General features: G+C 52.2%; 1 protein-coding gene across 1 annotated transcript; it reads left to right on the top strand.

Annotated features, from left to right (window-relative positions):
* Positions 1-6,323: 6,323 nt before the first annotated feature.
* Positions 6,324-7,247, top strand: LOC140000511 (olfactory receptor 14I1-like). Its single transcript, XM_072030410.1, has one exon. The coding sequence runs from the start codon at positions 6,324-6,326 to the stop codon at positions 7,245-7,247; it is 924 nt and encodes a 307-aa protein (XP_071886511.1).
* The last annotated feature ends 8,546 nt before the right edge of the window (positions 7,248-15,793 follow it).

Consider the following 15,793-nt stretch of genomic DNA (forward strand, 5'->3'; position numbering starts at 1 on the left):
CTGGCAGTTCTGTACTCGGTGGTGCCTCCAGCAGTGAACCCCCTCGTCTACAGCATGAGGAACCAGGAGCTGAAGGATGCAGTGTGGAAAGTGATGACTGGAGTTTTTCAGAAGCAATAAATGGCCTGTTTTCTTCTGCATATCACTCATAATGTAACTCATTATATTCCCAAATGTTTGTTTTCTGTGAGTGCGCTTTGCTGTTTGTTGTTGTTGTTGTTGTTGTTGTTTTTTGCCTTGCTTATGATTGTGTCTGCAAAGGTATAAAGACATAGCATTTTTCCTCCCCATCATTTCAGTATCTACCTGCCTTGGGTGACTCCAAGACTTGGTGGAAACAATGAGCCAGGCTCTCTGTGTATTTAAATAAAAGAAAGGACGCTGCAGTGACTTTCTTGCCTGAGATCCTTCCTCAGACACCTGCGGTGAAACTGCAGGGGCACTTGGCTGTGTGCAGAGGTGGAGGAGAGAAGAGTCCTGGCACAGCAGCATTGCCAGGGAGCCTGACGGTTTGGTCTGTCCTGAGGTGCTCTCTTTAATGTCCCACACTCTTCTTCAGAGCCCTTCTGTTGCTGTGAGTTCTGATTGCTCTTGTTGCTTGCAACCTGAGCAGCTGTGGGGAAGTCCTTTGTCCACAGGCCAGGGTCTCTAACACAGCAGGCTCCATACCAGCACCTCCAGCATGAAAGGGGATCTGGCACTGAGGGCAGTGCTTGAAGGCTCAGCTCTTCTCCCACATCTCATCTCATGGATATTGCAAAGGAACGGACTCAAAGGAGGCTCCTTGCTTTGCTTGTTTCTCTGTGGGCTCAGGGCAACGAGATCAGCTGATCACCAAGGATCAGCTTTTAGGCAGGAAGGGCTGATTTTGGAATTGCCAGCTGGTGTCTGGCACCCATAGAGATGGTGACTTCACTTGCCTGTATCCACAGCATGCAATAGGTGTGAAGGTGGACAAGTGTCTTTCTGGACGGAAGTGCAAGTCACCAGGAGAGCCCAGGGGATTGGGAGGGACAGTGTGTGCCAGGGAGTCAGCAGGGCACGGAGCCCACAGAGCATGAACATGTCCAAGGTGGAGCCACCCAGAGGTAAGGTGCTAAACCTGGGATGGAACAGGCAAAGGAGAGCTCTGCAACTGCAGGGAACACAGCAAGCACAGAGAAAGCAGTCTGCTGAATTAGTTGTTAAACCTGTGGTGAAATTTCAAAGACTAGATTGAATGAATCACCCCAAAATGTCCCTGCCATTGAAAATGAGTTGGACTCAATGAGCTTTGTGTGTCTCTTCTACAAGGGGAAGGCGAGGAGGTGAGGTAATTTGCAGATGTCAGCAGCAGGGACACTGCCACTGCCCTCCACTTTTCCACTTGCTGCTTTGGGGGCATTCCAGCCTGGGCTGCTCTGCTGGGCTGGGCTGGGGAGAGGACAGGGAGGTGTGGAGAGCTGGGGAGGGTCTGGGCTGTGCTGGTCTCCTGGCAAAGACAAGGAGGAGCAGCAGAGCAGGGGCTGGGCTGGGCCCTTGTTCTCTGGACACCCTGGCAGATGCTGCCCCAGGACAACGGTCCCAGAGCAGCCCCTCACAACCACCTTTCCCAGCACTGGGCTCTTGACCCAGCTCACACAGGTGGTTTGTTTCTACATGGAAGGACACCAAATGACTACATCAGGAATCCACGCTTGCCCTGTCTATATGAGACGGCCCATAGTATTGGTGCAGTGAGATGAACCTGAGTGAACACAAGTGCCAGAAACTATTCCCTAAGGTTGCTATCATGTGGACAGACAGAGTCTCAAGGTCCCTTCTCTTTAGAGGTATGGTCTCCTGGGAAACCAGCTAAATAATGCAAAATTAGACATCATGACTTTCACACCAACTCCTTCTCTGTAGAGTTCTCACCATTTTCCTAAAATTCATTTCTTGATTCACTTTTCCACACAGAGATGGGCATTTCCTTCAGGATGTACTGGTGTTGCTGAATGCTACATGGCGAAACATGAGGGACTGTGCAGGGCATCCCCTGCACCCACTGCTCCTGGGGGGGGAGGATGTAGGCTGGGAAGAGACCTCCTGAGCACAACAGCTCCTTGTAGCCCTGTGGATGCTGGCTGTGAGGTCACTTCTGTCCCAGCCCCTGGCTGGCCAACAGCAGGGAGGCAGAGCCTCCGGGGTCATAAAGGCCATTAGAAAGCTGCCCCCGGCAGGATGACACGTATGAGAGGCCAGGGGAAGGCCAGGAAAATAAAGTGGCAGATTGGTGGAGAGAAGACTGAAGTGGCTAAGAGAAAGGCAAGATTTGGAAGAGAGAAAAGGGTTTCAGGTAAGGGTGCTGATGCTGGAAAATATTCAAGTTTGGCAATATTTCTAACTTGCAACCTTAGGACATACATGTAGTCCTCCCCGAAATGCCATCCCTCACCCTGAACAAATCCACTGCTCTAATCCCCAACATCAAATCCTACCTTGAACTCAAACTCCAAACACATCTCCTGTTACCATTAGTCTTAACCTATTGATCACCCTATTCTCAGGCCTTTAATTTCTATTATTAAATTCACAGTTTTAATAGCAGCCCTCATCCCCAAACAAAGCAGATAATAAAACCGTAACCAAAAATCTAGCCCATACCTTAAACAGTGACTGGCTATCCAAAGCAGAACACCAAAGCCTCCGTCTAAGACTCTGCCAAATCCCTAAACCTGGAAAGCAAGATCTAATCCCTAGACCCTAACCTGAAGACCTAACTCCCAAATCCCTGCACTCTGATCATGTAATCAAATCAGGTTGGCCCCAAGAGGCTGATATAGATCTGGCCACGTCATAGGGCTCAAGGAGATGGGTGGGGATGTTCTTCTGAGGTAGGTCACCTGTGCCTCAGGATCTCAAGAGGAGGCCCATGGCTGTGCAGGTGGGTGTTGGAGTATTGTGCCTAAGGGCCTGATAGGCCGCCTTTTGGCAGATGGCTGGTGTATCATAGAATCATAGAATATCCCGAGTTGGAAGGGACCCATAAGGATCATCGAGCTCAACTACTGGCACCACACAAGTCTACCCAAAAATTCAGACCATATGACTGAGAGCACTGTCCAAACCCTTCTTAAACTTCAGCAGGCTTGGTGCCGTGACTATGTCCGTGGGGAGCCTGTTCCAGTGGGCGACCACTGAAAATAATAAAATAGTAAACAAAGAAAATAATTCGGCGCCTGCCCCTCCACTCTCCCTCGTAAGGAAGCTGTAGACCACGATGAGGTCTCCCCTCAGCCTCCTCTTTTCCAGGCTGAACAGGCCAAGTGACCTCAGCCGCTCCTCATACGTCTACCCCTTAGGCCCTTCATCATCTCTGTAGTCCTTCTCTGGACGCTCTCCAATAGTTCCACAAAGAAACCCATGTGAGCCTCACCCATAACCTAAATCTCCCCTCTTTTAGTTTAGAACCATTCCCCTTTCTCCTGTCATTAAGTGATTGAGAAAAAAAAAAAAAAAAAGGCCCTCCATCTTTTTAATAAGCTCTCTTTAAGTACTGAAAATTTGCAATGAGGTCACCCTGGAGCCTTCTCATCTCCAGGCTGAACATCCCCAGCTGTCCCCCGGGGGTCAGTACTGGGTCCAGTCTTGTTCAACTTATTCATCCTAGACAATGCAACAGAGTGCAACCTTAGCAAATGTGCTGAAGATACAAAACTGGGAGGAGGGGCTGATACTCCAGAAGTCTGTGACGCCATTTGGAGGGACCTCGGTAGACTGTGGAGCAAGGCAGTGAGGAACCTCATTAAGTTCAAGAAAGGCAAGTGCAAGGTCCTTCTCCTAGGAAGAATAACCCCATGCACCAGTAGAGGTTGGGCGGTGACCTGTTAGAAAGCAGCTCTGCAGAGAAGGACAAGGCAGTCCTGGTAGACAGCATGTTAGCCATGAGTCAGCAATGTTCCCTTGCACCAGCAATGTTCCCTTGGCCAAGAAGGCCAACGGTATCCTGGGGTGCATTTCCAAGAGTGTTGCCAGCAGGTCAAGAGAGGTGATCGTCCCCCTCTACTCAGCCCTGGTGAGGCCTCAACTGGAGTATTGTGTCCAGTTCTGGGCCTCCCAGTACATGGAACATGGAACTGTCCCAGTACAGGGACATGGAACTACTGAAGAGAGTCCAGAGGAGGGCTACAAAGACGATGAGGAGACTGCAGTATCTCTTATCCAAGGATAGGCTGAGAGAGCGGGGCTTGTTTAGCTTGGAGAGGAGAAGTCAGAGAGGGGATGTCCCTTAGAGGGGGATGAGAGAGTTATGTTATCGGGGAGTTAGGTAGGCTAAAGGTAAAGATCCCATGTCAGGGAAAAGGCAAAAAGGAAGGCAATATTTTTAGGAGGCATACCCCGACAAAATGCTAATACTTACATTTCCAGTCTCTGAAGTTCTCATGGATTCTATCTTATACAACGTCTGGCACCTCAGAGGTGCTGTACTTGAGAAGAAGTTAAGAGAAATCCCAACTTTTTGTATTGAAAGTTCTGGGCCCCATTTGAGCCTTAAGACAACAAACTCAGCATGAGATGTCTCAACTGAGTCCTTGTGATCTCTTGCCTCAGCTTGGGAAAATGGGATTCCTGCCAGTCACAGTCTGGGTGTTCTGCCTAAAAGTGGAAGAGGACAAGGTGATTCTTTGATGCAACTCCTCCTGATAGGAGAAATGACACTGCTGAAAGTAAGTGTCACTCCTCATCTGACGGAGGGATCATAGGGGATTGCGTCAGCCTGTTTCAAAGTTGGTTCCCTGAAGGCCCAGTGACAGACATCTCAAGGGACACAAGAGAGGGCAGGGACAGTGAGGCCTTGGGATGGAGCTCTGCAGCTGAGCTGGGCTGGGCTCCTGGGGCCAAGGGCAGCTCCTGGCAAGCAGGTAGCGCTGCAGAGAGACAGCTCTGCCCAGGAGCAGCTCCTCTGCACAGCACAGCAGCAGGGCTGGGGGCACTGCCTGCAGGGGACAAGGGCAGCTGAGAAGGGAAGGAGATGTTAAAGGCAGTGTGGAGTGGGGATGCTGAGAGCTCACTGCGGGAGAAATCTTCACAGCCCTGAACAGGGTAAGTCTCTGTCTTCAGGGCAATGCAGATGCAAGTATCCTAGGGGTCTCTTCTACAGTTGTCAGTTCCATGGCTGGTAGTCCCGAGGGATCTGTGGCTCTAAACTACAGTAATATAGGTTTCCTGGCTTATATACTGGCTTCTCCAGTGCAGAGGATGGGGCTGTTTCCTGGATCAATGATTTCCTGCCTAAGCTGTCAGAGGGGCAGGACATGAGGTTTCCTTCTCACAGGGCTGGCTGTAGGCTGTATAGCCACGATGCAGGCAGGGGTGGCCAGGGCTGTGGTGCAGAGCAGGGTCCCTGCTGTGCCCCAGGGGCTGTGTGCTGGGGCAGGGCCTCTGCTGCCTGCCAGGCTCAGCACTCAGCCTGCAGAGGAGCTGCCCAGGGAGCTGTGGGCTGAAGCTGTGGCTGGTAGGAGCAGGGCAGGGTCCTGCTGGTGTCCAGAGGCTGCTGCCTTGTTCAGACTGCTCACAGATCCACAGCACCCCAGGGGCAACCTTAGGCGAGAACAATAGGAAAGACCAGCACATGCACTAACGGAAGGGAAGGAAATCTCTGGTGTTTCTCATTTCTTTTACCTGCCCTGAAGGAGAGTCATGGGGCATGATAACGGAGTTGTCAGGCTGTGTCCTTCACTGAGGCTTTCAGAGCATGACACTGAAAGAGAACTGTAGGTCGATGAAGAGCCCCAGAATTTTCTGGGGCTCTTTCAGAATTCACTGGAACAGGCTGCCCAGGGAGGTGGTGGAGTCACCATCCCTGGAAGTCTTTAAAAGACGTTTAGATGTAGAGCTTAGGGATATGGTTTAGTGGGGACTGTTAGTGTTAGGTTAGAGGTTGGACTCGATGATCTTGAGGTCTCTTCCAACCTAGAAATTCTGTGATTCTGTGAATTTCTCTTCACACCCCTCTCCTTACAGAGAACACCAACACCACCTTTAGTGTTCCTCATGGGATTGCTGGATGTCCTGCATGGAACCTGAAAATAGGGGTGCCTCTGGCCACTGGATACCACAGATTCATCCCAGTGCTCTTCACCGGATCTAGTAGGGCAATAGTGACTTCTACTGAGCCCACAGAAGATCTTCCTGGACATTGAGGCACCTCACAGAGAATAAAACAGAGCTCATAAGGAAGACACAGTATATCTTGTTGAGGAGGAATCTCTGAAACACAGTAGCAGTTTTGCTCAGACAAGTCTCACTACTGTGACTCTATTTTTCCTCCATGGAAAGGAATCCATGACCGGAGGAAGCAAATGTCCAACAGAAGCTTCCCCACTGAGTTCCTCCTCCTGCCATTCGCAGACACACGCGAGATGCAGCTCCTGCACTTCGGGCTTTTCCTGGGCATCTACCTGGCTGCCCTCCTGGGCAACGGCCTCATCCTCACAGCCATAGCCTGCGACCACCACCTCCACACCCCCATGTACAACTACCTCCTCAACCTCGCCCTCCTTGACCTGGGCACTATTACCACCACTGTTCCCAAAGCCATGGCCAACTCCCTATGGGATACCACAGCCATTTCCTATGCAGGCTGTGCTACCCAGGTCTTTTTCTTTGTTGTCTTTGTCACAGCAGAATTTTACCTACTCACGATCATGGCCTATGACCGCTACATTGCCATTTGCAAACCCCTGCGCTATGGGACAATAATGACCAGCAGGACTTGTGTCAACATGGCAGCAGCTGCCTGGGGCAGTACTTTTCTCTATGCTGTGCTGCACACTGCCAATACCTTTTCCCTCCCCCTCTGCCAAGGCAATGCTGTGGACCAGTTCTTCTGTGAACTTCCCCAGATCCTCAAGCTCTCCTGCTCAGAAGCCTACCTCAGAGAATTTGGGCCTATTGTGGTTAGTGTCTGTTTATTATTTGGTTGTTTTGTTTTCCTTGTGCTGTCCTATGTGCAGATCTTCAGAGTTGTGCTGAGGATCCCCTCGCAGCAGGGCCAGCACAAAGCCTTTTCCACATGCCTCCCTCACCTGGCCGTGGTCTCCCTGTTCATCAGCAGTGGCACATTTGCCTACCTGAAACCCCCCTCTGTGTCCTCCTCCTCCCTTAATCTTTTGCTGGCAGTTCTGTACTCGGTGGTGCCTCCAGCAGTGAACCCCCTCATCTACAGCATGAGGAACCAGGAGCTGAAGGATGCAGTGTGGAAAGTGATGACTGGAGGTTTTTGAGAAGCAAATAACTGCATGTCCATTGCATATCACTCATAATGTAACTCATTAAAGGCCAAGGAAGATCTTTTTTTTTTGTTTGTTTGTTTTGTTTTGTTTGTTTTTGTTTTGTTTTGTTTTGCTTTTTTTTTGCTTTATTTATGTAGTGATATATTTTAACAAAATAAAAAAGTCCTTTTTCTTCCCCTTCCAGTTCACTACTGAATGTCTCATGTGACTCTGAGACTTAGTATAAAAGAGGTGTATTTAATGGGCAACTAAATATTTAATGTCTATTTAAATAAAAAGATGGTTCCTGCAATGTCTTGCTTGCCTGAGATGCTTCCTCAGAGAAAAGTGGTGGCACTTGGCTGTGTGCAGAGGTTGAGGAGAAAAGAGTCCTGGCACAGCAGCACTGCCAGGGAGCCCCAGGGCTTGGTCTGTCCAAATCAGCTCTCCATTTCACCTCCCACACTCTCCTACGGAGCTCTTGTGTTGCTGCAAGGACTGATTGCTCTTGTCGCTTGCTCACTGTGCTGCTGTGGGGCAGTCCTGTGTCCACTGGCAGGGACTGGCCAGGGGCTCTTCTCTAACACAGCTGGCTTCATACCAGCATCTCCAGTATAAAAGGGGATCTGCTCAGGGCAGTGCCTGAAAGCCCAGCTCTTCTCCCAAAGATGCTCTCATGGATATTTCAAAGGAACGGACTTGAAAGAGGTTCCTGGCTTTGCTTGTTTCTCTGTGGACTCAGGCAGATAAGATAGGAGTCCCAGGATCATATTTTAGGCAGGGAGGGATGATTCCATTCCTACCTGTTGGTGCCCAGCACCCATGAGATTTTGACTTCACCGGCCCGTATCCACAGCATGAAAGGCTGTCTTCCTGGGAGAGTCAGGGAGGAGCAGCAGAGCAGGGGCTGGGTTTGGACCTTGTTCTCTGGACACCCTGGCAGATGCTGCCTCAGGCCAATGGTCCAAGAGCAGCCCCTTGCAACCACTGTTCCCAGCGCTGGGGTCTCGCCCCCGCTCACACAGATGGTTTCTTCCTTTGGATATGGACACTAAATGACTACATCAGGAGTCCATGTTTCCCTTGTCCATATGAGACTGCATCCGGTGTGGGTGTGGTGAGATGAAACTGAATGAGCCCAAGTGCCATAAGCTGTTCCCTAAGGGAGCTGGCCATGAATTCCAGTGGGACAGAGAGAGTCTAAAGTTCACTTCCCATTGGAGGTACGGTCCCCTAGAATACCATCTGAATAAAGCAATCCTAGTCATCATAACTGTCACATCAACTCCTTCTCTGCTGAATTTGCCTAAAATATATGTTTTCCCAAAGTATATATTCAGTCCTTGAATCACTTTTCCACACATGGGTGGGCATTTCCTTTAGGATGCCATGGAGTTGCTAAAGGCTGCATGAGGAAACGTGAGTCTGGACATGCAGAAGACCTTCTGAAGCATGAGCTGGTTGGAAGACAAAGTACCCGAGGGACTGTGAAGGGCATGCACCTGGTGCTCCTGGGTGGGCTGGGAAGAGGCTTCCTGAGCACAACAGCTCCTTGTAGCCCTGTGGATGCTGGCTGTGAGGTCACTTGTGTCCCAGCCCCTGGCTGGCCAACAGCAGGGAGGCAGAGCCTCTGAGGTCACAAAGGCTTTCAGGAAGCTACCCCCAACAGGGTGACACATTTGGGGAGGCCAGGGGAAAGCTGGGTGAATAAAGGTGGGAAATTTGGGAGAGAGAAGAGGGACTTGGCTAACAGAAAGGAAAGATCTGGAAGAGGTGAGAGGGGTTCAGGCAAGGCTGTGCTGCTGCAACACTTACTAGGAAAACATCCATGTCAAGCCCTGGCAATATTTCTAAGCAGTAACTGTAAGCCTTACCGCTACATCTAAATGCTATCCCTCTCTCTGCAAGGAATCCACTACTCTTACTCCTAACCCCAAATCTCACCTGGCGTGGGTTAGCCAAGTCCCAAATCCATCAGGCCTTACCGTACACTCTTAGCTCAATTCTCACCCTATTCCTCAGCCTTTCATCCCTAGCATTGAATTCCAGCCTTAACATGATTCCTCAACAGAGCCCTGAAGAAAAGCCCAAAAAATCACATCGTCTTCACACTAGACACAGACTAGAAGCCAACGCAGTAAACACAGGCCTCCCTCTAATACTCTGCCCAACCACTAACCCTGGAAGGCAAAATCTAATCCCTAAACCCTAACCTGAACACCTAAGCCCCAAATCCTGCATTCCCGTGGTCTAGTCACCTAACTGAAGCAGTTTGGCCTCATGAAGCTGAGCAGGGCATGAAAGGTCCTACAGCAATCCCTTGGTCTTGGAGGAGGCAGGTGAGGTGACATGGATATGGTCAGGTCACAGGACTCAAAGAGGAGATGCGTGAGGATGCTCTGCTGAGGTCAGCTGTGTCTCAGGGTCTCAGGAGGCAGAAGGAGGCCCATGGCTATGCAGGTGGCTGTCAGGGCGCATTCTCAAAGCTTGTTTGACTATTACTTGAATTCTAAAGGCTGGAAATACTGCACTGAGCACTTTGGGGAGCTTTGCAGCTCAGAGCAGGGTTAGCACATGCCCTGAGCCAAGCTGGAATATCTGTGAGGAGTCCCCTTGGTCCTGGAATCACCAGTGTGTGTGTCACCCAATGTGTCCTGTCAGGAAATGCATGGGTGTGCAGCGCTGGGCCATGACAGTGTGGTCCCTGTTGCTCTGGGATGTGTGTGTGTTTTGGGTTTGGTGCAAACACCTGGGCTTGTTTCTGATCTCCCACCTAAGCACAAGTGTGGAATAGCTCACCCCCTACCAAAACCCTCCTTGTTTTATCTCTTCCATGACCCTCAGGCACAGAAGTAGGGTCAGCCTGTGTTCTCAGGGGGATGCTGCTCTGTTTGGTGCTTCTCATTTTGCAGCCAGCTTCACACAGCCGTGGGACCAAACCACAGCACACTCCTGGCCACTCTCCCCATGAGAACTCAGCAGGAAGTAAGGCTCCCAACACTCTACCTGACAGGTAATATCTCCCCAAACACCCCTGATGGTCCACAGCAAGCAGGAAGCTGACAGAATGGGGGCAGGACAGGAGTGAATGCTTGATCAGGAAGACGGGACACAGACAGCCTCGGTGAGTCGCTAGATACTCTTGAGCACAGAGGCAGGGTCAGCCCCTGGTCACACAGGGAAGCTGCTCCATTTGTTCTTTCGCTTATTAAAGCTAGACACAAACAGCAATGGGACCAGACCACAGCAATATCATGGCGACTCTCCCTTTAAGAAGTCATGTGGAAGGAACTTCCAGCACTCTCCAGGACAAGTACGATAGCCCCACATCCACCACTGTCCACAGAAAGGAGGAAGGTGACATGCTCAGGCCAGGAGGGCAGTGACCGCTCCATGAGGATGACAGAACACGGACAGCCTCGGTGAGTCGCTAGATACTCTTGAGCAGAGAGTCAGAGGCAGCCCGTGGTCACAGGGAGGTGCTGCTCCTTTTGGTGCTTCTTCTCTTTCAGCCAGACACACACAGCGATGAGACAAGGCCATGGCAAACTTCTGGCGTCTCTGCCCTCAACCACTCATCTGGGACGAAGAGCTGCCAACGCTCTCCAGGACAGGTAAGATCACCCCAACCCACACCCACCAGTCTCTAACTGCAATCAGGATTGGGACATGATCGGGCCAGGAGGGCAGTGACCGCTCCATGAGGATGATGGGACACGGACAGCCTCGGTGAGTTGCTGGAGACCCTCGGGAACTCAGGCAGGGGCTGTCCGTGGTCACAGAGGGATGCTGCTCTGTTTGGTGTTTCTCTTTTGCAGCCAGAATCACATAGTGATGGGACTAAAACACAGCACAATCCTGGCCGCTCTCCCCTTGATAAGTCAGCTGGAATAAGAACTACAAACACTCTCCAGGACATGGGAGATTGCCCCAACCCACACCCACCAGATTCTATTAGCAAGCAGGAAGGTGACATGATCGGGGTAGGACGGGAGTGACCACTCCATCAGGATGACGGGACACGGAGAGCCTCGTTGAGTAGCTGGAGACCCTCAGGCAGAGAGGCAGTGGCTGCCTGTGCTTACAGAGGGACGCTGCTCTGTTTGATGTTTCTCACACAGAAATGACACAAAAACACAGCACACTGCTGGCCACTCTCCCCTTCAAAAATCAGCTGGAAGGAAGAGCTCCCAGCGCAGTCCAGCACAGGAAAGATCACCCTTACCCACACCCTTGATGGTCCACAGCAAGCAGGAAGCTGACAGTGAATGCTGCATCAGGAAGACGGGACACAGACAGGCTCGGTGAGTCGCTAGATACTCTTGAGCAGAGAGGCAGGGGCTACCCATGGTCAGAGGGAGGTGCTGCTTTTTTTTGTGCTTCTTCTCTTTCAGCCAGACACACACAGCGATGAGACCAGACCATGGCAAACTTCTAGCCTCTCTGCCCTCGACCACTCATCTGTGACGAAGAGCTGTCAACGCTCTCCAGGACAGGTAAGATGGCCGCAGCCCACACCCACCAGCCTCTAAGAGCAAGCAGGGTGGTGACAAGTTCAAGTCAGGACAAGAGTGACCACTGCATGAGGATTACGGGACAAGGACAGCCTCGGTGAGTCACTGGAGACACTTGGGCACTTAGGCAAGCATTGCCCATGCTTACAGGGGGATGCTGCTCTGTTTGGTGCTTTTCCTCTTTCAGACAGAAACGTCCCTAGCAATGAGACCGGACCATGGCACATTGCTGGCGTCTCTTGCTTTGAGAACTCAGCCAGAAAAGATGCCAACGCTCTACAGGACAGATAAGACAGCCCCAAGCCATTCCCCACCATGGTGTCATGCTTGGACCAGGAGTGCAGTGACCGCTCCATGTGGACAATGGGACAGGGACAGCTTTGGTGTGTCGCTAGAGAGCCTCGGGCACAGAGGCAGGGGATGCTTGTGTTCACAGAGGGATGCTGCTATGTCTTGTGGTGATTCTCTTTTATCCAGAAATGCGCAGCGATGGAACCAGACAACGGCACATCCTTGCCGCTCTCCCTTGAGAAGTCAGCTGTAAGGAAGAGCTGCCAACGCTCTCCAGGACAGGTAAGATTGCCCCAACCACACCCACCAGGTTCTAACAGCAAGAAGGATGGTGACATGATCAGGGTAGGATGGGAGTGACCACTGGATCAGGATGATGGAACACGGACAGCCTCGGTGAGTCGCGGTAGAGCCTCGGGCAGAGAGGCAGGGGCTGCCCATGGTCATGGAGGGATGCTGCTCCTCTTTTTTCTTCTATTATTAAAGCCAGACACACAGAGAATTGACTCCAGACTACAGCACAATACTGGCCTCTCTCCCCTTGAGAAGTCAGCTGGAAGGAACTTTCAGTGCTCTCCAGGACAGGTAAGATCTCCCTAATGTACACCCAGCAGGCTATAACAGCAAACAGGATGGTGACACACTCGGGCCAAAATGGCAGTGACAGCTCCATGAGGACGACGGGCTACAGACAGACTCGGTGAGTCACTAGAGACCGTTGATCACAGAGGCTGGGGCTGGCCATGTTGACAGAGGCATGCTGCTCCGTTTGGTGCTTCTTCTCTTTCAGCCAGAATCACATGGCGATTGGACCAGACCAAGGCACAACCTTGGCTGCTCTCCCCTTGAGAAGTCAGCTGTAAGGAAGAGCTGCCAACGCTCTCCAGGACAGGGAAGATCGCCCCAACCCACACCCACCAGGTTCTAACAGCAAGGATGGTGACATGATTGGGGTAGGATGGGAGTGGCCGCTGTATCAGGATGATGGAACACTGACAGCCTCGGTGAGTTGCTGGAGACCCTCAGGCACAGAAGTAGGGGCAGTCTGTGGTCTCACGGGGATGCTGCTCCGTTTGGTGCTTCTCCTTTTGTAGCCAGATACATACAGCGATGGGACCAAACCACAGCACACTGCTGGCCACTTGAGAACTAAGCTGGAAGGAAGAGCTCCTAACGCAGTCCAGCACAGGCAAGATCACCCCAACCCACACCCTTGATGGTCCACAGCAAGCAGGAAGTTGACAGAATGGGGGCAGGACAGCAGTAAATGCTGCATCAGGAAGACGGGACACAGACAGTCTTGGTGAGTCGCTAGATACTCTTGAGCAGGGAGGCAGGGGCTGCCCATGGTCGCAGGGAGGTGCTGCTCCATTTGTTGCTTTTTCTCTTTCAGCCATAAACGGCACAATCCTGGCCTCTCTGCCCTCTTGCAATCAGCTTGACCGTAGAGCTGCCAACGCTCTCCAGGGCATGTACATGTAAGATCGCTCCAACCCACATCCACCAGCCTCTAACAGCAAGCAGGAATGTGACACGCTCGGGCCAGGGGGGCAGTGACTGCTCCATGAGGACGATGGGACATGGACGGCCTCGGTGAGTCACTGGAGACCCTTAGGCACAGAGGCAGGGGCTGTCCGTGGTCACAGAGGGATGCTGCTCCATTTGGTGCTTCTTCTCTTTCTCGCAGAATCACATGGTGATTGGACCAGAACACAGCACAATCCTGGCTGCTCTCCCCTTGAGAATTCAGCTGGAATAAGAGCTGCCAATGCTCTATAGGACAGGTAAGATTGCAACAACCCATACCCACCACTGTCCACAGTAAGCTGGAAGGTGACACGATCAGGCTAGGACGGGAGTGACCGCTCCATGAGGACGACGGGACACGGACAGCCTTGGTGATTTGCTAGATACACGTGAGCAGAGAGGCAGGGGGTGCCCATTGTAATACACCATAAATGTTTGTTCATTGTCTTTTATATTATAAAAACAAGGAGTTCTGTTTGTGGAGTGGGAGTTGTGAAAGCTCCCTGCTGAAGTAAGGAGCTGTATAATGCTTGGCTAGACACTACGAAAATTCTTTTGCTCAATGTAACAAAAAAGAGAACCCCCTCCCCTTCTCTCCTTCTGCATCTCAGTTGCCTCTTTTGTTCAAAGACACTGTTGCAAAGCTCATGAAACCACCTCCTGATAAGTTGTTAAACTAGTGTCTCAACATCCTGCCTTCCTGTCTCATGCTGGGCCAACATGACCAAATAAAAAACAAAAAAGAAGTTGAACCACAACGCCGAGGAAGACTACTGCCTTCATCTTCACGACCACAAGAGGGACAGAGACGACCCCCTAGCAACAGTGCACACAGTCGCAGAACATACCAGGATGTGTTGCATAATCCCGGAATTACCAAGATATAAAAAGGGAACCTGGCAGGGGTGAGGTGCGCACCGTTGGCGGAGAAGAGACTCCCTGGCCGCCCAGCGCTGCTTTGCTTCGTGCTTGCTTACTCAATAAATTCCTTTCTATGCTTAATACAATGCTCTCTGAAAATTAATTAAGGGGGCAACTTATAACATTGGTGAAGAAGAATGCAGCCTAATGTACGTCCATTTCCTGAGCCATGGCTGGCCCCAGCGTGGGGGCTGCTGAGGAAGCCCAGACTTGCATTTGTCCCAGCAGCTGTGGTGCCAGCAAATAGTAGCTGTCCTTTTACTGGCCTGGGAGTGTCCCAAAGGTGCTGGGACAAATGGCAAATGTCATCCTGGAGGGGAATCTGGAGCTGCCCTGTGCCTGGGCCAGACCTCTTGTGCTGGCCTGGGGACTGGGGCTGGACCTGCGGGACACAGGCACTCTGTGCTGGGAATCTCCCAGGCAAGAGACCAGGAGTCCTACAGCTTCACAGACCTCCATTTCCCGAGTTATGGCTGCCCCCAGCCCTGGGGTTGCTCGGGAGGCCCAGAGCCACCTTTGTCCCAGCAGCTGTGGTGCCTTGTGAGAGGCTGCAGCTGTGGTGGCCATGCCCAGAGCCCTGCAGCAGCCTGCGGTGGGCACTGCCCTGGGGCCAGCCCAGACTGGGCTGTTGGGCTGGGATGGGCTGGACTGGGCTGCACTGGGCTGGGGAGAGGGCACCAAAGTGGGGAGAGGTGGGCAGGGGCTGGACTGGGCTGGGAACTGCCCGGTACAGGGCGGCAACAGCATCAGGGAGTGGTGGGAGCATACAGGGGAGGGCTCCCAGCAGGGCTTGGTGCTGTAGAGCCAGGGCAACACAAAGGGAGGCCAGAGCAGCAGGGGCAGGGGAGAGGAGGCCGCTTTGGGCCCTTGCTGTCCTGGGCAGAGCAGGAAGGGGGCCCAGGGCATTCATCCCCTCATCGTAGCCTGCCAGGACCTGCAAGGCGGCCATGGAGTATCCAGGGTCAGGCTCTGCACTGTGGCCACAAGCTCTGCGTGCCCTCCTCCTGCCATGCTCCATGCAGCGGCTGTAGCAGAGGTTACCCCAGCCAGCCCTTTCATGGGACACTGCCAACCACGTCACTGAGGCCCTCTCCAGTGCCCTCTTTGCTGCTCTCTGATGCACACCAGGACCTCCCAGTGCAGGCTGGCCAGCACATCTGCTGAGGGCCAGTGCGGCTGCTGCAGGGGCAGGGAGCTCAGCACGGCCCTTGCAGCCCCCTGCCCTGGGCCTGCCTCTCCACTTGGCCTCGGCCCTGGCCTTGTCTCTTCTGGCAGGAGCACTCTTGGCATGTGCTCCCTGGCCTC

Source organism: Anas platyrhynchos, chromosome 32 (genome assembly GCF_047663525.1).
Source record: "Anas platyrhynchos isolate ZD024472 breed Pekin duck chromosome 32, IASCAAS_PekinDuck_T2T, whole genome shotgun sequence".
In the NCBI taxonomy this organism is placed as follows: Eukaryota; Metazoa; Chordata; class Aves; order Anseriformes; family Anatidae; genus Anas; species Anas platyrhynchos.